Source organism: Salvelinus alpinus, chromosome 9 (assembly GCF_045679555.1).
Source record: "Salvelinus alpinus chromosome 9, SLU_Salpinus.1, whole genome shotgun sequence".
NCBI classification, from domain to species: domain Eukaryota; kingdom Metazoa; phylum Chordata; class Actinopteri; order Salmoniformes; family Salmonidae; genus Salvelinus; species Salvelinus alpinus.
The window spans coordinates 83,259,526-83,286,615 of NC_092094.1; the positions used below are offsets into that span (position 1 = coordinate 83,259,526).

General features: G+C 42.8%; 1 protein-coding gene across 8 annotated transcripts; it reads left to right on the top strand.

Annotated features, from left to right (window-relative positions):
- The first annotated feature begins 4,427 nt into the window (after positions 1 to 4,427).
- Positions 4,428 to 20,223, top strand: LOC139530783 (protein max-like). Of its 8 annotated transcripts, none has more exons than XM_071327477.1 (4): positions 4,428 to 4,649; positions 17,077 to 17,193; positions 17,519 to 17,657; positions 17,875 to 18,343. In XM_071327477.1, the coding sequence occupies exons 1-4, from the start codon at positions 4,614 to 4,616 to the stop codon at positions 18,060 to 18,062; spliced, it is 480 nt and encodes a 159-aa protein (XP_071183578.1). In that variant the 5' UTR covers positions 4,428 to 4,613; the 3' UTR covers positions 18,063 to 18,343. The 8 variants fall into 8 exon arrangements, with proteins under 8 accessions (XP_071183578.1, XP_071183580.1, XP_071183575.1 ...); XM_071327479.1 differs by having other exon boundaries at positions 4,446 to 4,649; positions 17,077 to 17,184; XM_071327474.1 differs by having other exon boundaries at positions 4,474 to 4,649; positions 17,077 to 17,184; positions 17,519 to 17,702; positions 17,875 to 20,223.
- The last annotated feature ends 6,867 nt before the right edge of the window (positions 20,224 to 27,090 follow it).

Here is a 27,090-nt window from a genome sequence, read left to right on the forward strand (position 1 = left end):
TTGTCTCCATCCCTAGCAACCACAGCTGATTAATCAAATTGATCATGATTAGGTGATTATTGGAGTCAGGTGTGTTAGCTTGGGCTGGGGAAAAACTGTGACACCAATCAGGCCCTCGAGGACTGGAATTGCCCAACCCTGCAGTAGACCATTTCATTCTTGTGGGCTGGCTAAGGAGTATTGGTGTCTCTGAGGGGTCTTTAGCCTGGTTTGCTAACTTCCTCTCTCAAAGCGTGCGGTGTATAAAATCAGAACATCTTCTGTCTCAGCCACTGCCTGTCACCAAGGGAGTGCCCCAAGGCTCGATCCTAGGCCCCACACTCTTCTCAATTTACATCAACAACACATAGCTCAGGCAGTAGGAAGCTCGCTCATCGATTTATATGCAGATGATACAGTCTTATACTCAGCTGGCCCCTCCCTGAATTTTGTGTTAAACGCTCTACAACAAAGCTTTCTTAGTGTCCAAAAATCTTTCTCTGCCCTTAACCTTGTTCTGAACACCTCAAAAACAAAAGTAATGTGGTTTGGTAAGAAGAATGCTCCTCTCCCCACCGGTGTGATTATTACCTCTGAGGGTTACAAGTACTTGGGACTATGGCTACACTGTCCTTCTCTCAGCACATATCAAAAATGCAGGTTAAATCTAGACTTGGTTTCCTCTATCATAATCGCTCCTCCTTCACCCCAGCTGGCAAACTAACCCTGATTCAGATGAGCATCCTACCCATGCTAGATTACGGAGACGTAATTTATAGATCAGCAGGTAAGGGTGCTCTTGAGCGGCTAGATGTGCTTTACCATTCGGCCATCAGATTTGCCACCAATGCTCCGTATAGGACACATCACTGCACTCTATACTCCTCTGTAAACTGGTCATCTCTGTATACCTGTCGCATGACCCACTGGTTGAAGGTTATTTATAAAACCCTCTTAGGCCTCACTCCCCCCATCTGAGATATCTACTACAGCCCTCATCCTCCATATACAACACCCATTCTGACACCTGTCGCACGACCCACTGTCACATTATGTTAAAGGTCCCCAAAGTGCACACATCCCTGGGTTGCTCCTCTTTTCAGTTTTCTGGAACGAGCTGAAAAAAAACCTCAAACTGGACCGTTTTATCTCTTCATTCAAAGACTCAATCGTAGACACTTACTGACAGTTGTGGCTGTATCGGGTGTTGTATTGTTGTCTCTACCTTCTTGCCCTTTTTGCTGTTGTCTGTGCCTAATACTGTTTGTATGATGTTTTGTGCTGCTGCCATGTTGTGTTGCTACAATGTTGTTGTCATGTGTTGCTGCCATGCTATGTAGTTGTCTTAGGTCTCACTTCATGTCGTGTTGAGTGTTTTGTCCCATATTTTTATTTATTTTTAATCCCAGACCCGTACACGCAGGAGGCCTTTTGGTAGGCCATCATTGTAATTAAGAATTTGCTCTTAACTGACATGCCTAGTTAAATAAAGGTTAAATAAAATAAAAACGTTACCCATGAATGGAAGTTAGGCTAGCGAGCAAGCATTTTAGCCAGGTACCCTAGGACAACAAAAAATAAAAGTGTGTATTGTATGACAGTCATAGACCACACAGAGAATTAAGTAAAACCACAAGTCCAAATCCCTATCTCCATCCTTGAGTAATTTAGGAATGGTACAATTTATACCTAGCTAGCTAGCCACCAGAGGACAACAACACAACAAGATGCAACAATTCAAGTTGTTTCTGTCAATGATGTAAATCCAAACTGGCTTCTCTTGACACTTTTTTTTTGGTTCGCCAGGACCATTCACAGTTGAACTCAACACTGATTGGCTATCATTTATATATTTTTTTTATGAAGTGAGGCCAAATGCTAGCTTGCTTCCCTTGTATTCAATGCTATGAGCAGAACCAATGTCATACTCTTTTTGACCAGGCAGCATGAGAGAGATGGCCTACACACAAAGTGACAGAGGGGCGCTGCTTCGCTCACTTGGATGCTTTCTCCAGTGAGATACAAATCAAATCAAATTGTATTTGTCACATGCGCATGATACAACAGGTGTAGCCCTTGCCGTGAAATGCTTACTTACAAGCCCTTAACCAAGCAGTTAATTGGTTAGAGCCTGTAAGTAAGCATTTCACTGTAAGGTCTACTACACCTGTTGTATCCAGCGCACGTGACAAATAAACTTTGATTTGAAAATATTTACTAAATAAACTAAAAAGTAACACAATAAAATAACAATAACGAGGTTATATACAGGGGGTACCGAGTCAATGTGCGGGGGTACAGGTTAGTCGAGGTAATTTGTTCATGTAGGTGGGGTAAAGTGACTATGCATAGATAATAAACAGTGAGTAGCAGCAGTGTAAAAACAAAGGGGGGTGGGGTCAATGTAAATAGTCCAGGTGGCCATTTGATTAATTGTTCAGCAGTCTTATGGCTTGGGGGTAGAAGCTGTTGAGAAGCCTTTTGGACCTAGACTTGGCGCTCCGGTACCGCTTGCCGTGCAGTAGCAGAGAGAACAGTCTATGACTTGGGTGACTGGAGTCTTTGACAATTTTTTGGGCCTTCCTCTGACACCGTAAATTGAAGGAAAATTATGTAACACAGAGACGTAAGATAACTTATTTACGTTTTATTTTGTATTATTTTGTGTGGGGGGGGGGGGCTGGCTTCTCTTGGTATCCATGAATACAAACCACTGACCAGGTGAATTCAGGTGAAAGCTATGATCCCTTATTGATGTCCCTTTTTAAATCCACTTCAATCAGTGTAGATGAAGGGGAGGAAACAGTCAAATAAGGATTTTTAAGCCTTGAGACAATTGAGACATGGATTGTGTATGTGTACCATTCAGAGGATGAATGGAGATGAGAAAATATTTAAGTGCTTTTGAACAGGGTATGGTAGTAGATGCGTTTGTGTCAAGACCTGCAATGCTGCTGTGTTTTTCATGCTCAACAGTTTCCCGTGTGTATCAAGAACGGTCCACCACCCAAAGGACATCCAGCCAACTTGACACAACTGTGGGAAGCATTGGAATCAACATGGGCCAACATCTTGAACGCTTTCGACACCTTGTAGAGTCCATGCCCCCACGAATTGAGGCTCAATATTAGGAAGGTGTTCTTAATGTTTGGTATACTCAGTGTATAACTTCACATTTCAAAGGATTCTTTGGAGGAGAGGCAGCAAGCTGGCAATGGCTGTATGTTGGCCATTTGTTCATGGAAACGACAGTGAGGGTTGAGGGTAGCATATGGTGTGGGTGGTGATGAATATGGCGTTGGAAAGAGCTGGTTGTTCTATGAACATTGATTCAGTTGATGTAAGTTGTCTAGTTGGGCTCGGTCTGGCTCATCTGACAAAGTCGAGCCTACTTAGGTTTATCATTTGATAGTGTCATTCTCTTTACTGCTAAAGAATCAGTGTCAAACATAACTAATACAAGAAGCACTCTTTAGTGTTTATTTTCAGAATATATCTACTGTAAGATCATCCATTAACTATCAGAGGATCATATGGCATAATTGCAGAATGTCAGGTTGGATAATTTATGTTTATTTATCTGATTGATTAGGTGAACACCAAACATAATCCCACTATGAATACTATAGGTGGCCTGTTTTTTTGGGGGGTATTACAAGTACAAAAAAGTATATATCTAAAAAGTGCAGTTATTTCCTTGATTATCAAATATCATACCCATTTGTGAGACGATAAAATGTTTTACTTGTTCTGCCAATGTTGCATACCATCAGACTGCAGCCAGGGGAATGTTCAGGTGCTGGTAGGGAAACAATGGCTATATGCAGGTCCTATGGAGAGAAGTGTATGCTCGGGGTGGGGAGTGGGGGAGGGCTGCTGAAGCTGAGCTGCCATCTGGCTTATAATCACAGGCTGCAGACGGAGATGCCTGGTTATCATCGCCACCTGCCTACACCCCTATTATTCTTGTGATCAATGGCCTCTGCAAACAAGAATGGTAACCATGCATGCTTAAACAGGAAAAATGTAGATTGTACATACATACGCCTAATTCTGAATAATAATCAGGTAAAGACAGCTATGATGATATTACCAAAGATATTGTTAGGTTTCCCCCCTTTCATCTGTGATATTACTGTGAGCTCTCATCTGTATGTAGTTTGATAATTCCATCAGAATCCCTCCTTAATCAAGGGTAAAAAATGAACACAATTTACAATTTATCAATGTGAATTTACTGATCAGAATCTGTCTGTCTTTCTATGTATCTGTAGAAGTCACTGAATTAGGATCAGCTGCCTATTCACCACAAGGTGTACGGTAAAATTATAAAGCAGATATTGTAATGCTATTTTAAAACTTTGTCAGGAATAATACAGTCCAATTACAAAATGGTGACATGATGGTACGCGTTTAATTAATGAGTCACTCCAAGGACACCAATACCCATAAAACATTTCGTCTTCGCACATGCGCTTTACAGGCTGTTGTGTCCATGTGTAGGCGAATCACGTGGAGAGAATCCGTTGATCGTCTTGTCCCTGCTGTAAGAGTTGCTCCGTTCTTGATTTCATTTTGGTTGCTACCTCGCTTTGTTTTTAACACTCCCCCCCTCTCATACATTTCACCGAAGAATGAGCGACAACGAAGATATCGATGTTGACAGTGACGTAAGTTAATGTGCTCGCTCGAGCCTTTGAGGGAAACGCGTGCTTGTTGTACTAGCTAGCTAGTGTAGCTGAACTGGCAGATCAGAAATATTTGACCCAGTAACCTGCAAACCCAGTTAGCTCAAACATTCTCTCAACAAACGATATTTTATGTATAAAAAAAAAATAAATGTCCATCTATGATAATGTCAAACGTTTGACTTACTAGCTAATGTTAGTTAGCGTTACCAGTTTTTGTAGAATGTAGTTAACGTTAGCTAGCGTTAGCCAACACGGAGCTTGCTTGCCTGTTCTATTTGAAGTTAACTGAATGAAAATCGCTTGCTACCTAGCTAACTTGGCTAGACCCTTGGGCATCAACAAACAGCGATGCCTGCGACGCAAAATCCAGCTGTATGATTTGTATATCTTGTAAAATGATAACCCCACCATTACGCTGCTTTGTACTGGGATTTTCTATCTTGCAAGAAGATAACCCCAAAATTATGCTCAGATGCACTGGTGTCGGAACGCAAACATGGTTACATTAAGACACCTGGAGCTGGTGCCAGATATGGGTCTGAAATCGTACCTCAATGCAGGAATGGGATTAGCTCATGTCCCATTACATTACACATGCATCATTGGATGAAGGCGTCTTTTGTACGGGGAGTTTTAAAAGCCGTGACACTTGGTCTCAACATTAACGTGCAACATCACTTGCAGTCGAGTTTTGGGAGGATAAGAAGCTTCTATTTCATATCAGGGGAAAATACATTTAATACTATGTTCAATTGATACCTTTTTTATAGGGTTAGTGTTCCCACACTGCCATATCTTCACGAACAGCGCGTGTTGACAGAGGGACCACCTGTGCTAATTCGCTATCTAGCATGGTCCGAACACCTGTGTGCAAAGGCGTCAGCATGCTTCCGTTCGGCTGGCATATGCGAGAAAAAAATATAGTACTGTTTGTCCATTACCTCAAGTTATCTGTCATTAATTTTGACATTTTTGTAGAGGAGATCATAGTTGCGCATTTTGCTTCTGACTAGGATGTTTGGTGCAGTATTTCAAGTGAAAAAATGTGAATGAGGACGAGTCGTCTCTCCTTGAATGACAACGTGCACTTCATTGAATAATCCCTACTGTTGACCAATCGCCGACGAGGAGGGCGTAGACTTCGGCTACCAACTTCTGCTTGCCTCGAGGAAAAAAAGTGTTCTCGAACAACCTGTGCTAATTATCTATCTAGCATCCGCCGAACACCCGCCGGCACCTTAAATTGGGGAGGATGGGCTCGTGGTAATGTCTGGAGTGGAATAGTATCAGTATTCCATTTACTCCGTTCCAGCCATTATTAGGAGCCGTTTTCCCCAAGCTGACCTGTTTGTACACTAATGTGGGAGAAAGTGTAGTTTGTCAACTGGAGGCACACACAGCATATAGATCTGTACAAAACTCCCACAGTAAGTCTTTTTTATTTGAAATATAATTTATTGCTGACATGAAAGATAAGGAGCATGCAGTGTGTTCTGAAAATATTCAGACCCCTTGACTTTTTCCACATTGTTACGTTACAGCCTTATTTTAAAATTGATTAAAATGTTTTTTTCCCTCGTCAATCTGCATACAATATCTCAATAATGACAAAGCAAAAACAGGCTTTTAGAAATGTTTGCTAATGCATAAACTGATACCACATTTACATAAGTATTTAGACCCTTTGCTATGAGACTTGAAATTGAGCTCAGGTGCATCCTGTTTCCATTGCTCATCCTTGAGATGTTTCTACAACTTTGATTGGAGTCCACCTGTGGTAAATTCAATTGATTGGACATGATTTGGAAAGGCACACACCTGTCTATAAGGTCCCACAGTTGACAGTGCATGCCAGAGCAAAAACCTAGACATTAGGTCGACGGAATTGTCCATAGAGCGCCGAAACAGGATTGTGTCGAGGCACAGCTCTGGGGAAGGGTACCAAAACATTTCTGAGGGCCAAACTTTTTCAGCCTCCTGAGGGGGAACAGGCACTGTCGGGCCTTCTTCGTGACTGTGCGTGTGTGTTCTTGACTTTGAGGGTGAAGTTCTTGCTCCGGCCCCACACTGCCAGGTCACTGACCTCCTTCCTGTAGGCTGACTCTTGTCGCCGGTGATCAGGTCTGCCACTGTCGTGTCGTCAGCGGACTTGATAATGGCGTTGGAGTCCATACAGTTGTGGGTGAACATGGAGTACAGGAGGGGACTAAGCACACACCCCTGTGGGGCCACTGTGTTAAGGGTCAGTGTGGTTGAAGGGATGTTGCCTACCCTCACCACATGGGGTTGGCCCATCAGAAAGTCCAGGATCCAGTTGCAGAGGGAGGGGTTCAGACCCAGAGTCCTAAGCTTGGTGACGAGCTTGGAGGGGATAAGGGTGTTGAACGCTGAGCTGTAGTCAATGAACAGCATTCTCACATAGGTGTTCCTCTTTTCTAAGTGGGTGAGAGTAGTTGAGAGAATTTGAGATTGCATCGTCTATGGATCTTTTTGGGCAGTATGCACATTTTTATTAGTATTTTTTTAAAATTTTAATTTCACCTTTATTTAACCAGGTAAGCTAGTTGAGAACAAGTTCATATTTACAACTGCGACCTGGCCAAGATAAAGCAAAGCAGTGCGACAGAAACAACAACAGAGTTACACATGGAATAAACAAGCGTACAGTCAATAACACAATAGGAAAAAAAGAAAGTCTATATACAGTGTGTGCAAATGGCATGAGGAGGTATGGCAATAAATAGGCCATACTAGCAAAGTAATTACAATTTAGCACATTAACACTAGAATTGGAGTGGGTCTAGAGTAGCGGAGTTAATGTGTGCCATAACCAGCCTCTCAAAGAACTTCATGATTACAGAAGTGACTGTTACAGGGCAGTAATCATTGTGGCATGAAGCCTTAGTTCTTAGGAACAGGAATGATTGTGACTACAAACTGGGACAAGGAGAGGTTGAAAATTGAATGTGAATATGTCTGCTTTTTAGTTTAGCGCCAACCTTGGTGTTAATCCAGGGCTTTTGATTGGGGAAGCAGCAAACCCTCACCGTGGATACCATGTCGCCAATGCATTTTCTAATGAAGCCGGTGGCGGGTGGTTAGCTCATCTATGTTATCGGCAGAGTCTTTAAACATATTCCTATCAGCGCTAGTAAAGTAGTCCTGTAGCTTAACCTCTGATTCTGGAGAGCATTTTTCAACAGAGTGAATCACGGGTACTTCCGGTTTCAGCTTCTGCTTGTAAAACAGGAAGCACGAGTACAGAGGCCTGATGTGATTTGCTATATATTTTTTTTGTTTTTAACCTTTTATTTAACTAGGCAGGTCAGTTAAGAACAAATTCTTATTTTCAATGACGGCCTAGGAACATTGGGTTAAACACTTCTTATGGGCAGGTGGGACGGTAGCGTCCCACCTGGCCAACATCCGGTGAAATTGCAGAGCGCAAAATTCAAACTACAGTGTTATAAATATTTAACTTTCATAAAATCACAAGTGTAATACATCAAAATAAAGCTTAACTTCTTGTTAATCCAGCCGCTGTATCAGATGTCAAAAAGGCTTTACGGCGAAAGCACACCATGCAATTATCTGAGGACAGCGCCCTGCATGCAAACACATGAAAAACATATTTCAAACAGGCAGGTGCGACACGAAAGCCAGAAATAACGATATAAAAATACCTTTGATGATCTTCTGTTGGCACTCCAGGGTCCCAGTTACATCACAAATGGTCCTTTTGTTCGATAATGTCCTTTATATCCATAAAAACTCAGTTTAGCTGGCGCGCTTCAGTCAATAATCCACCCAGTTTCCCTCCATCAAAATGCATACAAAATAAATCCCAAACGTTACTAATAAACTTTTCCAAACAAATAAAACAACGTTAATAATCAAACCTTAAGTACCCTAATACGTAAATAAACTATACAATTTAGGACGGAGAATCGTTGTCTTTACCGGAGAAAAATACCAAAGAACGCGCGCTCTCTTCCACGCTCTTGAAAACACTACAGCCAAAATGGGAGCCACCTAGAAAAACTACAATTTCTGGCTCATTTTTCCAAAAACCAGCCTGAAACTTTCTAAAGACTTGACATCTAGTGGAAGCCCTAGGAACTGCAATCTGGGAGGACTTGGCCTTTATAATAAAAGTGATAGCCATTGAAAATAGTGGGAGGCTGAAATTTATTTTTGGGGGGATGGTTTGTCCTCGGGGTTTCGCCTGCCATATCAGTTTTGTTATACTCACAGACAATTTTAACAGTTTTAGAAACTTTAGTGTTTTCTATCCAAATATACCAATTATATGCATATCCTAGCTTCTGGGCCTGAGTAACAGGCAGTTTACTTTGGGCATGCTTTTCATCCAGACGTCAAAATACTGCCCCCTACCCAAGAGAGGTTAACTGCCTTGTTCAGAGGCAGAACGACAGATTCTTACCTTGTCAGCTCGGGGATTCGATCTTGCAACCTTTCGGTTACTAGTCCAACGCTCTAACCACTAGGCTACCTGCCGATTAGCGGACGAGGGATGGCCTTGTATGCTTGCTTGTGGGTAGAATATCAGTGGTCTAGGACTGTATCCCCCCCTAGTGGTGTTGGAGACGTGTTGATGGAAGTTGGGCATAGCATGTCTTGGTGACGCCAAATAAAATCTCAGGCAACCAGAAAGGCAGCCTCTGGGTGTAGGGTTTCCTGCTTGTTTATAGCCTTGTACAGTTCGTTAAGGGCCGGCTTGTTATTTTTATTTTCCTGAGGTGGAATGTATACAGCAAGGAACAATAACAGCGGAAAAATCCCTAGGGAGGTAGAGTTGGCATTTGACCATCGGGTATACCAAGACTGGTGAACAGTGGGTCGACACTTCCACCACGTTGGAATTTACCCCTCTTTTGTTGTTAAACGCGACCTACCATTCCATAATGGCTGCTGTGGCTACTGCTAGCTAGCATGAGGACTTGTGACAACGTTTGATTTCAAAACAAGCAGTATTTAAATCTTCTTGGAGTAGGCTTTTGAAACATATGGCCTTTATCTTTCACCAGCGAGAAATACTCCTTAAAAAAGGATACTTACTTTGCACACATCCATACAGCTATGGGTGCCTACAGCCAACAAAACTACACTTTTGCTACACTTCTCGAGTTACGCTGACACACAGGTGTTCAGAGCACGCTAGATAGCTAATTAGCACAGGTGGTCGCCTCTGTCTGTTTTCCGTTAAAAAGCACTGTAACATGGAGATATGGCCTTCTGGTAACCCTATAAAAGGTGTGTAGTAATTTAGAGGTCGGCCGATTATGATTTTCCAACCCCAATACCGATTATTGTAGGACCAAAAAAATGCCGATACCGATTAAATCAGCCGTTTTCAATTTTATTTATTTATTAATCATTATTTTTGTATATATATATATTTGTAATAATGGCAATTACAACAATACTGAATGAACAATAAACACTTCATATAATATAACACTTCATATAATACATATAAAATCGATTTAGTCTCAAATAAATAATGAAACATGTTTAAACACAGTGTTGGAGAAGAAAGTAAAAGTGCAATATGTGCCATGTAAAAAAGCTAACGTTTAAGTTCCTTGCTCAGAACATGAGAACATATGAAAGCTTGTGGTTCAATATTCCTAGTTATTCAATATTCCCAGTTAAGACGTTTTAGGTTGTAGTTATTATAGGAATTATGACGTGACGACTATTTCTCTTTACTATTTGTATTTCATATACCTTTGCCTATTAGAACATCCAATAGTCACTTCAGTATTGCCAGCCTAATCTCAGGAGTTGATAGGCTTGAAGTAATAAACAGCTCTGTGAAGCAAGCATTGGTAAGAGCTGCTGGCAAACACAGTAAAGTTTGAATGAATGCTTACGAGCGTTCTGCCGCCTACCACTGCTCAGTCAGACTGCTCTATCAAATCATAGACTTAATTATAATATAATAAACACAGAAATACGAGCCGTTGGTCATTAAGTAAAAGCCTTGGTTTCATTCATGTTAACATTAGAAGCCTCCTCCCTAAGTTTTTTTATTCACTGCTTTAGCACACTGCCAACCCGGATGTCCTAGCCGTGTCTGAATCCTGGCTTAGGCCACCAAAACCCCTGAAATTTCCATCCCTAACTATAACATTTTCCGACAAGATAGAACTGCCAAAGGGGGCGGTGTTGCAATCTACTGCAGAGATAGCCTGCAGAGTTCTGTCTTACTATCCAGGTCTGTGCCCAAACAATTTGAACTTCTACTTTTAAAAATCCACCTTTCTAGAAACAAGTCTCTCATCGTTGCCGCTTGCTATAGACCGCCGCACCCTCATAGATATCTTCCTAACCAACCGGCCCTCCAAATACACCTTTGCTGTCTTCAACCAGGATCTCAGCGATCACTGCCTCATTGCTTGTGTCCGTAATGGGTCTGCGGTCAAATGACCACCCCTCATCACTGTCAAACGCTCTCTAAAACACTTCAGCAAGCAGACCTTTCTAATCGACCTGGCCCGCGTATCCTGGAAAAATATTGACCTCATTCCGTCAGTAGAAGATGCCTGGTTATTCTTTAAAAGTGCATTCCTCACGATCTTAAATAAGCATGCCCCATTCAAAACATTTTGAACCAGGAACAGATATAGCCCGTGGTTCACTCCAGACCTGACTGCCCTTGACCAGCACAAAAACATCCTGTGGCGTACGGCATTAGCATTGAATAGCACCCACGATATGCAACTTTTCAGGGATGTTAGGAACCAATATACACAGGCAGTTAGGAAAGCTAAGGCTATCTTTTAACAGAAATTTGCATCCTGCAGCACAAATTCCAAAAAGTTCTGTGGCACTGTAAAGTCCATTGCGAATAAGCGCACCTCTTCACAGCTGCCCACTGCACTGAGGCTAGGAAACACTGTCGCCACCGATAAATCCATGATAATTGAGAATTTCAATAAGCATTTTTCTACAGCTGGCCATGCTTTCCACCTGGCCACCCCTTCCCTGGTCAACAGCCCTGCACCCCCCACAGCAACTTGCCCAAGCCTCCCACATTTCTTCTTCACCCAAATCCAGATAGCTGATGTTCTGAAAGAGCTGCAAAATCTGGACCCCTACAAATCAGCAGGGCTAGACAGTCTGGACCCTCTTTCTAAAAATGATTAGCTGAAATTTTTGCAACCCCTATTACTAGCCTGTTCAACCTTTTTCGAATCGTCTGAGATCCCCATAGATTGGAAAGCTGCCGCGGTCATCCCCCTTTTCAAAGGGGGAGACACTCTAGACCCAAACTGCTACAGACCTATATCTATCCTACCCTGCCTTTCTAAGGTCTTTGAAAGCCAAGTTAACAAAACAGATCACAGACCATTTCGAATCCCACCGCACCTTCTCCGCTATGCAATCTGGTTTCTGAGCTGGCCATGGGTGCACCTCAGCCACGCTCAAGATCCTAAACGATATCATAACCACCATCGATAAAAGACAATACTGTGCAGAAGTCTTCATCGACCTGGCCAAGGCTTTCGACTCTGTCAATCACCACATTCTTATCAGCAGACTCAACAGCCTTGGTTTCGCAAATGACGGCCTTGCCTGGTTCACCAACTACTTTGCAGACAGAGTAGTGCTCTTAAATGCAAGTAAAACTAAATGCATGTACTTCAACCGATCGCTGCCCGCCCGTCCAGCATCACTACTCTGGATGGTTCTGACTGAGAATGTGGACAACTACAAATACCTAGGTGTGTGGTTAGACTGTAACCTCTCCTTCCAGACTCACATTAAGCATCTCCAATCCAAAATGAAATCTAGAATCGGCTTCCTATTTCACAACAAAGCATCCTTCAATCATGCTGCCAAACATACCCTCGTAAAACTGACTGTCCTGCCAATCCTTGACTTCGGCGATGTCATTTACAAAATGGCCTCCAACACTACTCGGCAAACTGAATGTCGTCCATCACAGAGCCATCCGTTTTGTCACCAAAGCCCCATATACTACCCACCACTGCGACCTGTATGCTCTCGTTGGCTGGCCCTCGCTTCATATTCATCGCCAAACCCACTGGCTCCAGGTCATCTATAAGTCTTTGCTAGCTAAAGCCCTGCTTATCTCAGCTCACTGGTCACCATTGCAGCACCCACCCGTAGGATGCGCTCCAGCAGGTGTATTTCACTGGTCACCCCCAAAGCCAATTCCTCCTTTGGCTGCCTTTCCTTCCAGGTCTCTGCTGCCAACGACTGGAACAAATTGCAAAAATCACTGAAGCTGGAGACTCATATCTCCCTCACTAACTTTAAGCACCAGCTGTCAGAGCAGCTCACATATCACTGCACCTGTACATAGCCCATCCAACTACCTCATCCCCATACTGTTATTTTTTTGTTTGTTGCTCCTTTGCACCCCAGTATCTCTACTTGCACATCTCACTCGTGTTTAAATTGCTATATTGTTATTATTTTGCCACTATGGCCTATTTATTTCCTTATCTTACCATTTGCACATACTGTATATAGACTTTCTATTGTGTTATTGACTGTATGTTTGTTTATTCCATGTGTAACTCTGTTGTTTGTCGCACTGCTTTATCTTGGCCAGGTCGCAGTTGTAAATGAGAACTTGTTCTCAAGTAGCCTACCTGGTTAAATAAAGGTGAAATAAAAATGAATATGGTCAATCCGGAAACTATCATTTTGAAAACAAAACGTTTATATACTTTCAGTGAAATATGGAACCGTTCTGTATTTTATAGAACGGGCGGCAACCCTAAGTCTAAATATTGCTCTTATATTGAACAACCTTTAATGTTATGTCATTATTATGTAAAAGTCTGGCAAGTTAGTTCTCAACGTGCCAGGCGGCCCAAACTGTTGCATGTACCCTGACTCTGCGTGCAATGAACGCAAGAGAAGTGACACAATTTCCCTAGTTAATATTGCCTGCTAAATATGCAGGTTTAAAAATATATACATACTTCTGTGTATTGATTTTAAGAAAGGCATTGATGTTCATTGGTGTAACGATTGTGCTTTTTTTGCAAATGCGCTTTTGTTAAATCATCCCCCGTTTGGCGAAGTAGGCTGTGATTCGATGATAAATTAACAGGCACCGCATTGATTATATGCAACGCAGGACAAGCTAGTTAACCTATTAATATCATCAACCATGTGTAGGTAACTAGTGATTATGTGAAGATTGATTGTTTTTTATAAGATTAGTTTAATGCTAGCTAGCAACTTACCTTGCTGCACTCGCGTAACAGGTGGTCTGCCTGCCACACAGTTTCCTCGTGGATTGCAATGTAATCGGCCATAATCGGTGTCCAAAAATGCAGATTACCGATTGTTATGAACTTGAAAATCGGCCCTAATTAATCGGTCGACCTCTATTTATGTTTATGTTTCCAAAAACCTTAAGAGAAGCGTTTATGTTCAGAACGAGAGTTCTTTTACGCATTTTTTTCCTCCCCAATTTCGTGATATCCAATTGGTAGTTAGTCTTGTCCCATCGCTGCAACTCCCAATTCCCATGAGCCATGCGTCCTCTGAAACACGAACCTGCCAAGCCGCACTGCATCTTGACCCACTGCTCGCTTAACCCGGAAGCCAGCCGCAACAATGTTTCGGGGGAAACACGGTACAACTGGCAACCGAAGTCAGCGTGCATGAGCCCAGCTAGAGCGCGATGGGACATCCCTGCCGGACAAACCCTCCTCTAACCCGGACAACACTGGGCCAATTGTGCTCTGCCTCATGGGTCTCTGGGTCACGGCCGGCAGCGACACAGCCCGGGTTTGAACCTGGGTCTGTAGTAACGCCTCAATCACTGCGATGCAGTGCTTTAGACTGCTGCGCCACTCGGGAGAAGTGTTGGGACTCTTAACAAACCTCCCCTGGCCAGAATATACTATCAATGTGTGCTATAGGTAGTTTGTGTCTATGAATGGGTCAATGGGTGCTAAAGGTTAATATTACCCCATCAACACGGTTGCGAGGTCAGCTAAGCTCGTGCAGAGAAGTGTACAAGGGCAGTGCCATTTTTCCAAAGTTAGCTAGGTACCTCTTTTAGAGGTAATCTTATCTAGCTACATGTATCTATGAGGCTTATGAAAGGGTAATTCCATCATATGCCTAAACACATCCTATATTTAGCTAGCTAGCAGTACGAAATTACCCATTCCTTTAGTTTGTTTTCTTGCAAGAAACTTGTAAACCTTGCGGCTTAACATAAACATGTCTGATGGGTAAACTCCGTATCAAACTAGTATCACTCTATGCAGAGGATGCCATTCAAAAGTCATGTCATTTTTGGCTGTGTACTATGCACCCCCATGAGAGGGAATAATATACATTGTGTCCCTTCATCACAATTACACATTGATTTAGTCTTTTGACAGGTTGTTCACACTTCATCAATAGGTGAAAAGACAATGCATTCATTGCATTTGCAGCTGTTTGTTTCTGTTAAAGCCCAGAAAGCAGCATACAGTGCTTTTGGAAAGTATTCAGACCCCTTGACTTTTTCCACATTTTGTTACCTTACAGCCTTGTTCTAAAATTGATTCAATAATTTTTATCAGCAATCTACATACAATACCCCATCATGACAAAGCAAAAACATGTTTAGAAAATGTAGCAAATTAATAAAATAAGAAAAAACGGAAATTGCATTTACCTACGTATTCAGACCCTTTTACTCAGTACTTTGTTAAAGCACCTTTGGCAGCGATTACAGCCTCAAGTCTTCTTGGGTATGACACTACAAGCTTGGCACACCTGTATTTGGGGAGTTTCTCCCATTCTCTGCAGATCCTCTCAAGCTCTGTCAGGTTGGATGGGGGAGCGTCGCTGCAAAGCTATTTTCAGGTCTCTCCAGATGTTCGATCGGGTTCAAGTCCGGGCTCTGGCTGGGCCACTCAAGGACATTCAGAGTCTTGTCCTGAAGCCACTAGCGCATTGTCTTAGGGGCCTTTTGGCAAACTCCAAGCGGGCTGTCATGTGCCTTTTACTGAGGCGTGGCTTCGGTCTGGCCACTCTACCATAAAGGCTTGATTGGAATGCTGCAGAGATAGTTGTCCTTCTGGAAGGTTCTCCCATCTCCACAGAGGAACTCTGGAGCTCTGTCAGAGTGACCATCGGGTTCTTGGTCACCTACCTGACCAAGGCCCTTCTCCCCCGATTTGTTCAGTTTGGCCAGGCAGCCAGCTCTAGGAAGAGTCTTGGTGGTTCCAAACGTCTTCCATTTAAGAATGATGGAGGCCACTGTGTTCTTGGGGACCTTCAATGCTGCAGAATTTTTTTTGGTACCCTTCCCCAGATCTGTGCCTTGACACAATCCTGTCTCTGAGCTCTACGGACAATTCCTTCGACCTCAAGGCTTAGTTTTTGCTCTGACATGCACTCTCAACTGTGGGACCTGATATAGACAATTGAATTTACCACAGGTCGAATCCAATCAAGTTGTAGAAATATCTCAAGGATGATCAATGGAAACAGGATGCACCTGAGCTCAATTTCGATTCTTAGCAAATGGTCTGAATACTTATGTAAATAAGGTCATTCTGTTTTGGATTTTTTATTTTATTTTTATTTTTATCTGTTTTCACTTTGTCATTATGTGGTACAAAACCGAATGTTAGAATTAAGAACTGGAAGTATAGAAATAGTGCACATAGAACAGATTTACACTTCTTAGACTTGCTTTCAATGAAAATGACAGATCTATAACTTACATTTTTATGTGAATTTGGTCAGTTGCCAAAAATGTTACATATTGTAGCTTTTAAAGGGATAGTTCACCCAAATTACACATTGGTTTCCTTACCCTGTAAGCAGTCTATGGACAAGGTATGACAGCAATCCATGCTTTGGTTTAGTTTCCCTTGTACTGTTTCCACATGCTAATGTTCTAGCATTTATGGCATAAATCCCATTTGTCATGGGACCAATATTAGCATTTTTCGCACATGTCCAAATCTTTAAAAATCTCAAATGTATTGTGAAGCTCAAGTCACTTAGATGTTTTGAACATGTGTGAAAAATGCTAATATTGGTCCCATGACTTTAATGGGTTTTGTGCCACCAATACCTGGTCTATAGACTACTTACAGGGTAAGGAAACCAATGTAATTTTGTAGTTTGGGTGAAATATCCCTTTAAATCGTCCATCAGTCTATATTTATCCTTACTGTTACTAGGATCAACTCATTAGCAATGTGTTAAATCATTGAGTTCAGATTCTAAATGGGGATTCAAATGGACAGCCTATGTTTAAAAAATAACTTCAACATTGGAGGAAGAAGCCAACTTTAAAATGTTTGCTTTAACATTTGGCCACCTATTAGGCCTATTGCTAGTTTGGGTTGACATTGATTCCTCTGTGAATCTCTTTTTGCAGGCTGACAAACGAGCACATCACAATGCGCTGGAGCGCAAACGTAGGGACCACATTAAAGACAGCTTCAGCAGTTTACGGGACTCTGTGCCGGTGTTACAAGGGGAGAAGGTTAGTGAAGTTAGTAATCGCTATTTTCTACTTTCCAGCTCTGTCGGACTGTAAAACAAATGCAATATGAAGTTAGTTTGTATGAATGTCCAAATGTATTAATGCTAAATGTACTACTGTAGCAATGATGATCAAATAAGCCTCACCTATTATTTTGAATGGTTTATTTTCCATGAGTTAAATCAGCTTGGAATGATACTTGGTTCCAATAAGCTAATGGTATTTAGCCTAATCTTGAATAACTAGGCCCCAGCAGTGCGTGTCATCTGTAATGCTCTGATAAGGACAAATGAAACATTGCCTCATGGCTGAGTTTTTAATTTGCTGCTGACAGCAATCTGTCAAACAGGCTTCCCGAGCTCAGATCCTAGACAAAGCCACAGACTACATCCAGTACATGAGACGGAAAAACCACACACACCAGCAGGACATTGACGACCTGAAGAAGCAGAATGCAATGCTAGAGCAGCAGGGTGAGTGTGGGCTCAAGGCCCAGGGACAACTGCAGGTGCAGGAGGGTGAGTCATGGTGTGTCTTGGTCATGGGCACTACTAATCAGAACCATACTTGCACTACGTACGCTCTGCTTCTGATGGCCTTTATTGCATTATCCCAGTGAACAATGTTTCATGGTGGAGAAGGGAGAGACATACTTATCCTATTGTTCTGTGTTTCTCTGGTTGATTTTAGTCCGTGCACTGGAGAAGGCCAAAGGGAACACTACTCTCCAGGCCAACTACTCTTCCTCTGACAGCAGCTGGTACACCAACCCCAAGGGGAGCACAGTGTCTGCCTTCGATGGAGGCTCCGACTCCAGCTCTGAATCAGAGACAGAGGAGCCGGCCAATAGAAAGAAGCTGCGTGTGGAGCCCATCTAGACTCCATCCAGTGTTATCACCAGAGAGACTCTTATCCACCAGCCCCCTCCTCCTCCTGTTCAGTCTGTTTCCATCTTTCTCATGCCAGTCCAGGAGACAGAGGGAAGACCATGTGAGAAAGGTGTGATCATGGCTTTTCCAACATTTTGTTACATTACAGCCTTATTCTAAAATGGATTATAATGTTTTTTAAATGTATGCGCATTACCCCATAATGACAAAGCAAAAACTGTTTTTTAGACATTGTTGCACATTCATTAAAAATAAACATATCACATTTACACAAGTATTCAGACCCTTTACTCAGTACTTTGTTGAAGCACCTTTGGCAGCGATTACAGCCTCGAGTCTTGTGTATGACGCTACAAGCTTGGCACACCTGTATTTGAGGAGTTTCTCCCATTCTCTGCAGATCCTCAAGCTCTTGTCAGGTTGGATTTGGAACATCGCTGCATAGCTATTTTCAGGTCTCTCCAGAGATGTTCGATTGGGTTCAAGTCTGTGCTCTGGCTGGGCCCTTCAAGGACATTGAGGCTTGTCCTGAAGCCACTGGTGCATTGTCTTTGTCCTGTAGGTAGGTAAGCTATCAACCCCAGTCTGGTCCTGAGGTCCTGAGCAGGTTTTCATCAAGGATCTCTGTACTTTGCTTCGTTCATCTTTCCCTCGATCGTGACTAGTCTCCCAGTCCCTGCCGATGAAAAACATCCACACAGCATGATGCTGCCACCACCATGCTTCACCGTAGGTATTGTACCAGGTTTCCTCCAGATGTGACACTTGGCATTCAGGCCAAAGAGTTCAATCTTGGTTTCATCAGACCAGAGAATCTTGTTTCTACATGGTCTGAGAGTCCTTTAGGTGCCTTTTGGCAAACTCCAATTTCTCTGTCATGTGCTTTTTACTGAGGAGTGGCTTCTGTCTGGCCACTCTACCATTAAGGCCTGATTGGTGGAGTGTTGCAGAGATGGTTGTCCTTCTGGAAGGTTCTCATATCTCCACAGAGGAACTCTGGCGCTCTGTCAGAATGACCATTATTTACAATGACGGTTAACAGTGGGTTAACTGAATTGTTCAGGGGCAGAATGACAGATTTTTACCTTGTCAGCTTGAGAATTCGATCTTGAAACCTTTTGGTTACTGGCCCAACGCTCTAACCACAAGGCTCCCTGCTGCCCCTTTGACCTCATGGCTTGGTTTTTGCTCTGACATCCACTGTCAACTGTGGGACATTATATAGACAGGTGTGTGCCTTTCCAAATCATGTCCAATCAATTGAATTCACCACAAGTGGACTCCAATCAAGTTGTTGGAACATCTCAAGGATGATCAATGGAAACAGGATGCACCTGACCTCCATAACTAAGAACCTGTTTTCACTTTGTCATTATGGGTTATTGTGTGTAGATTGAGGAAATGTTTTTATCCATTTTAGAATACGGCTGTAATGTAACAATGTGAAAAAAGTCAAGGGGTCTGAATACTTTCCGAATGCAGTGTATGTACAACTCTTCAACCTTTCTCCTCCTTTGCCAGTGTATTGTCACGCCTCATGGTGCACCAACATCTCTCAACACCCCCAAAGTGAGACAGCGCTGCAGTTTGAAGGACATAATGCTTTTAAAACATCATTATTCAGAATCGGATATGAAGGTGAGCAGGTGAACAGCTTTAGTCTAGCTACAACAAATACTCCCATGTCTCGTTTTGGATCACCTCAATGAACCTGTTCGAAGAGTTGAAACTTACACAGACCTTTAAGAAAATGTCCGTAGGAATAGTTTACCTTTTTAATATTTGTACTTTTCCACAAAAGAATGTGAAGTTGCTTTGAAAAAAATGTATGTAATGCAATCTTCTGGAATCAGGGTGGATGGCTGAAGTCTTTAAATATAGGGATTTGATTACACATATTTCAAAGTGATATGTTGAAATTGATTTCTTATCCCATATTGTACATTTTTTGTTCAACTTTACCACATGTCAATGGAGATTCTTCATCAGTGTTGGCATCATTTAATATATTCTCACCTCACAGGTTCAGCAATGTTTTTATTTTGTTATTCTCAAGAAAATGGAGACTACATTTTAATTTTTTCAAACTGGATAAATACTTTATTTTAAAAAGGTAACCTTTTTATTTGTATTAAAGGAAAAGGCCATATCAGTGTAGTGCATATTACTGTATACTTGTAAATATTGTCCATTCTACAAAGAAAAACCTTTAGAAATATTTGCCTGTCCTGGGAATGTTAGTCATTTAGATTTTTTATTTTACAGATAGTGTAAGAATCTAGATTTCTTTTAAATTCTATTGATATAACAGTTGTAAGTACTGCCAACAATTCCTGCAAGTTGAGGCATACCTTTGCTGAGGAACTATTATAAATGAAACAACTATTTTATCCAGTGCTGTGTTTAGTGACAGGATGCATTTATTTTGAACGGTAAACTCTTGGTCTGATAGGGTGTTGTGATAGCGTAGCATACTTTTAGATGAACAGTCAACTAGATTACCCTTGTTTGACAAGACATGTTTGAAAACCTAGATAGACTATGCTTCAATGTGGTCTTGCTTACAATCTTCCAGCTTTTGTTATGACATTTGTTTGTGGGGGACTACAATACAGACGTAAAATGGTTCTGTACCAAGTCTACCTTATCCAGGAAGTACCATGCGGTCAGAATACCTATTTTACAAGGGAGACATGACCTAGATGGCAGCTTAAAATATATGTCAAAGAATGCCTTACTGTATGGTGAGTTTTCTTGGTACTTCGTTCTTACCAGCACCATTAGTGTCAATGTTTGTCCCACATTTTAAACCCTACATGCTCTAAGCACGGAGTTGCATGGTGATGGCTGGCCGGCCTATTGCCACTGCCAATTTGAAGTGAGCACTGAGCTCAGATTATCCACATACCTGACACACACCTCATGCAGGCATTTTAAAGGAGCCATCTTTATCAGGCTAGTACCTGTTCTGTTTAATCAAATCAAATGTTATTTGTTACATACACATGGTTAGCAGATGTTAATGCGAGTGTAGCGAAATGCTTGTGCTTCTAGTTCCGACCATGCAGTAATATCTAACAAGTAATCTAACAATTTCACAACAACTACCTTATAAACACAAGTGTAAAGGAATGAATAAGAATATGTACATAAAAATATGGATGAGCGATGGCCGAACGGCATAGGCAAGATGCAGTAGATGTTATAGAGTACAGTATATACATAGGAGATGAGTAATGTAGGTATGTAAACATGATATAAAGTGGCTAGTGATACATTTATTACATCCAATTTTTCATTATTAAAGTGGCTAGAGATGAGTTAGTATGTTGGCAGAAGCCACTCAATGTTAGTGATTAACAGTCCGATAGCCTTGAGACAGAAGCTGTTTCTCAGTCTCGGTCCCAGCTTTGATGCACCTGTACTGAGCTCGCCTCCTGAATGATAGCGGGGTGAACAGGCAGTGGCTCGGGTGGTTGTTGTCCTTGATGATCTTTTTGGCCTTCCTGTGACATCGGGTGGTGTAGGTGTCCTGGAGGGCAGGTAGTTTGCCCCCGGTGATGCGTTGTGCAGACCTCACTACCCTCTGGAGAGCCTTACGGTTGTGTGCGGAGTAGTTGCCGTACCAGGCGGTGATACAGCCCGACAGGATGCTCTCGATTGTGCATCTGTAAAAGTTTGAGTGTTTTTGGTGACAAGACAAATTTCTTCAGCCTCCTGAGGTTGAATAGGAGCTGCTGCGCCTTCTTCACCACGCTGTCTGTGTGGGTGAACCATTTCAGATGTGTACGCCGAGGAACTTAACTTTGCACCTTCACTACTGTCCCGTCGATGTGGATAAGGGGCTGCTCCCTCTGCTGTTTCCTGAAGTCCACGATCATCTCCTTTGTTTTGTTGACACCACACTCCGAGGGCCCTCACCTCCTCCCAGTAGGTCGTCTCATCGTGTCATCTGCAAACTTGATGATTGAGTTGGAGGCGTGCTTGGCCACGCAGTCATCAGTGAACAGGGAGTACAGGAGAGGGCTGAGAACGCACCCTTGTGGGGCCCCAGTGTTGAGGATCAGCGGGGTGGAGATGTTGTTTCCTACCCTCACCACCTGGGGGCGGTCCGTCAGGAGTCCAGGACCCAGTTACACAGGGCGGGGTCGAGACCCAGGGTTAATGACGAGTTGAGGGTACTATGGTGTTGAATGCTGAGCTGTAGTCGATGAACAGCATTCGTACATAGGTATTCCTCTTGTCCGGATGGGTTAGGGCAGTGTGATTGCGATTGTGTTGTCTGTGGACCTATTGGGCCGGTAAGCAAATTGGAGTGGGTCTAGGGTGTCAGGTAGGGTGGAGGTGATATGGTCCTTGACTAGTCTCTCAAAGCACTTCATGATGAAGGAAGTGAGTGCTACGGGGCGATAGTCATTTAGCTCAGTTACCTTAGATTTCATGATAACAGGAACAATGGTGGCCCTCTTGAAGCATGTGGGAACAGCAGACTGGGATAAGGATTGATTGAATATGTCTGTAAACACACCAGCAAGCTGGTCTGCGCATACTCTGAGGAAGCGGCTAGGGATGCCGTCTGGGCCGGCAGTCTTGCGAGGGTTAACACGTTTAAATGTTTTACTCACGTTGGCTGCAGTGAAGGAGAGGCCGCAGTGTCGGTGGCGCTATATTGTCCTCAACGCGAGCAAAGTTGTTTAGTTTGTCTGGGAGCAAGACATCGTGGTCCGCGATGGGGCTGGTTTTCTTCTTGTAGTCCGTGATTGACTGTAGACCCTGCCACATACCTCTCGTGTCTGTGCTGTTAAGTTGTGACTACTTTGTCTCTATACTGACGCTTAGGTAGTTTGATTGCCTTGTGAAGGAAATAGCTACACTGTTTGTATTCAGTCATGTTTCCGGTCGTCTTGCCCTGATTAAAAGCAGTAGTTTGCGCTTTCAGTTTTGCGCGAATGCTGCCATCAGTCCACGGTTTCTGGTTGGGAAGGTTTTAATAGTCGCTGTGGGTACAACATCACTGATGCACTTGCTAATAAACTCGCTCACCGAATCAGCCTATTCATCAATGTTATTGTCCGACGCTATGCGGAACATATCCCAGTCCACGTGATCGAAGCAATCTTGAAGCGTGGAATCCGATTGGTCGGACCAGCGTTGAACAGACCTGAGCACGGGCGTTTCCTGTTTTAGTTTCTGTCTATAGGCTGGGAGCAACAAAATGGAGTCGTGGTCAGATTTTCCAAAAGGAGGGAGGGGGAGGGCTTGTATGCGTCGCGGAAGTTAGAATAACAACGATCCAGTGTTTTGCCAGCCCGGGTCATGCATTAGATATGCTGATTGAATTTAGGGAGCCTTGTTTTCAGATTAGCCTTGTTAAAATCCCCAGCTACAATAAATGCAGCCTCAGGATGTGGTTTCCAGTTTACATAGAGTCCAATGAAGTTCTTTCAGGGCCGTCGATGTGTCTGCTTGGGGGGGATATACACGACTGTGATAATAATAGAAGAGAATTCTCTTGGTAAATAATGCGGCCGGCATTTGATTCTAAGGAATTCTAGGTCAGGTGAACAAAAGGACTTGAGTTCCTGTATGTTGTTATGATCACACCACGTCTCGTTAATCATAAGGCATACACCTCCGCCCTTCTTACCAGAGAGATGTTTGTTTCTGTCGGCGTGATGCGTGAAGAAACCAGGTGGCTGTACCGACATATCGTATCCTTAGTGAGCCTCGTTTCCGTGAAACAAAGAACGTTACAATCTCTGTCTCTCTGGAAGGCAACCCTTGCTCTGATTTCGTCTACCTTGTCGTCAAGAGACTGGACACTGGCGAGTAGTATACAGTCGTGGCCAAAAGTTGAATGACAAATATTAATTTCCACAAAGTTTGCTGCTTCAGTGTCTTTAGATTTGTCAGCTGTTACTATGGAATAGTGAAGTATAATTACAAGATTTTCATAAGTGTCAAAGGCTTTTATTGACAATTACAGGAAATTGATGCAAAGAGTCAATATTTGCAGTGTTGACCCTTCTTTTTCAAGACCTCTGCAATCCGCCCTGGCATGATGTCAATTAACTTCTGGGCCACATCCTGACTGATGGCAGCCCATTCTTGCATAATCAATGCTTGGCGTTTGTCCGAATGTGTGTTTGTTTGTCCATCCGCCTCTTGAGGATTGACCACAAGTTCTCAATGGGATTAAGGTCTGGGGAGTTTCCTGGCCATGGACCCAAAATATCAATGTTTTGTTCCCCGAGACACTTATTTATCACTTTTGCTTTATGGCCAGGTGCTCTGTCATGCTGAAAAAAGCATTGTTCGTCACCAAACTGTTCCTGGATGGTTGGGAGAAGTTGCTCTCAGAGGATGTGTTGGTACCATTCTTTATTCATGGCTGTGTTCTTAGGCAAAATTGTGAGTGAGCCCACTCCCTTGGCTGAGAAGCAACCCCACACATGAATGGTCTCAGGATGCTTTACTGTTGGCATGACACAGGACTGATGCTAGCGCTCACCTTGTCTTATCCGGACAAGCTTTTTTCCGGATGCCCCAAACAATCGGAAAGGATTCATCCGAGAAAATGACTTTACCCCAGTCCTCAGCAGTCCAATCCCTGTACCTTTTGCAGAATATCAGTCTGTCCCTGATGTTTCCTGGAGAGAAGTGGCTTCTTTGCTGCCCTTCTTGACACCTGGCCATCCTCCAAAAGTCTTCGCCTCACTGTGCGTGCAGATGCACTCACACCTGCCTGCTGCCATTCCTGAGCAAGCTCTGTACTGATGTTGCCCCGATCCCGCAGCTGAATCAACTCAACTTAAAGGAGATGGTCCTGACGCTTGCTGGACTTTCTTGGGTGCCCTGAAGCCTTCTTCACAACAATTGAACCGCTCTCCTTGGAAGTTCTTGATGGGCCGATAAATAGTTGATTTAGGTGCAATCTTACTGGCAGTAATATCCTTGCATGTGAAGCCCTTTTTTGTGCAAAGCAATGATGACGGCACGTGTTTCCTTGCAAGTAACCATGGTTGACAGAGGAAGAACAATGATTCCAAGCACCACCCTCCTTTTGAAGCTTCCAGTCTGTTATTCAAACTCAATCAGCATGACAGAGTGATCTCCGTCCTCGTCAACACTCACACCTGTGTTAACGAGAGAATCACTGACATGTCAGCTGGTCCTTTTGTGGCAGGGCTGAAATGCAGTGGAAATGTGTTTTTGGGATTCAGTTCATTTGCATGGTAAAGAGGGACTTTGCAATTAATTGCAATTCATCTGATCACTCTTCATAACATTCTGGAGTATATGCAAGTTGCCATCATACAAACTGAGGCAGCAGACTTTGAAAATTAATATTTGTGTCATTCTCAACTTTTGGCCACTACTGTACTCGGGAGCGGTGCGTGATGTGCCCGTCTACGGAGCCTGACCAGAAGACCGCTCCATCTGCGGCGCCGTTGTTTTGGGTCGCCGGCTGGGATCCATCCATTGTCCTGGGTGGTTGACCAGAGGATCCGCTTCGGGAAAGTTTTATTCCTGGTCGTAATGTTGGTGAGTTGACGTTGCTCTTATATCCAATAGTTCCTCCCGGCTGTATGTAATAAAACCTGGGGTAACAATGTAAGAAATAATACATAAAAACAAAATTCTGCATCGTTTCCTAGGAACGCAAAGCGAGGCGGCCATCTCTGTCTGCGCCGGACAGTGAAGAGAGTAAAGGAATGACATAACACATCCACATCAACACTAGGATATCAAAGACTGATGTTTGTCAAAGGTTGAAAACATGTTAGCAATTCAAAGAAGTTCGAAATTATGCTTTCAGTATGTACACTTCACTGGCTTTCAGTTTTGGGTAAATGAGCCTCATGAAAATTGAAAGATTAGTGGAATCTGTGTAGGTAGCTGGACAGGTAGGATGACTGACAGTGAAGGTGAACAGGTGGTCAGGTGACAGAGGAATGGATGAGACTGAGGCAGGAATTCCTTTAACCATAAAGTGGTATATTTACTGAGTAGTCTGTGCTGCATAACAAAGGAAACAATAACATGTATGCAATCAAATTCATAATCACAAAGATCAAGTCATTATTAACATAATTAGGGAATTCAACAATCCAGTTCATTAAGTCAATAGTAATCATCCGTGAGTCATTTAGGCTCGTAACTATTTATCATAAATCATGAAAGAATACAAACAGTGACTGGTTATTCAATCTATAATCCCCATTAGTTTGATATCAAAGTCGATCAGTTAGCAAACAATGACGTTTCTCATTTCTCCCTTTCAATTGTCTTCATGTGTACATGTAATTAATTTCATTACATATTAACCATATCGATTGCATAATTGGCCTATGATGATCGGTAGGGCCGTGATCATTGACCATTCACATTACACAATATGTTTGAAGCGTGCGCTTCGCGACAATAACTACAAACAATAGCTGATGGCCCACTCTCCCGATCGCAACAGATAGTTCAGGTGAAAGGTAACAGAGTCGGTGGACTTACGTGGATACATGGACGCACAGAACTTCTGGATCAGACTGAGTTAAGGAAGAGAAAGCAGCGAGATCAAGCGATGGCGTTTTCCTCTTATGGGGATGAGATCCGTCGGTCATTTCCACCTGACCTAATTAAAGCTTCCTGGCCCAGTTGAGTAAGTGGCCATCAATTAAAGGATTATTCCACCAACTCCATGCATGGGCCTTTTCTACAAAAATATTCTCAGAGGATGGATGTTAGACTGGTATGTCCATGTACGCCACACTATCTGCTACAATAGCCTATCAACACCAAGATGTGCTTATATTGCTAAAGTGCTTCTGAAATTATGCCTGTGCAGGCATCAAACCTTAACAGGAGGAAATAATTCCAGTATTTGTGATGAGAAATAGAACAGCACTAACATCTGGTAGATAAGGGTAATAAGTAGCAATACTTTCTTCAGAAAATCAGTATGTGCAGGTCAACGTGAATAAAACATTTTTCCAACTGCTACCATTTGACACTAAATTTA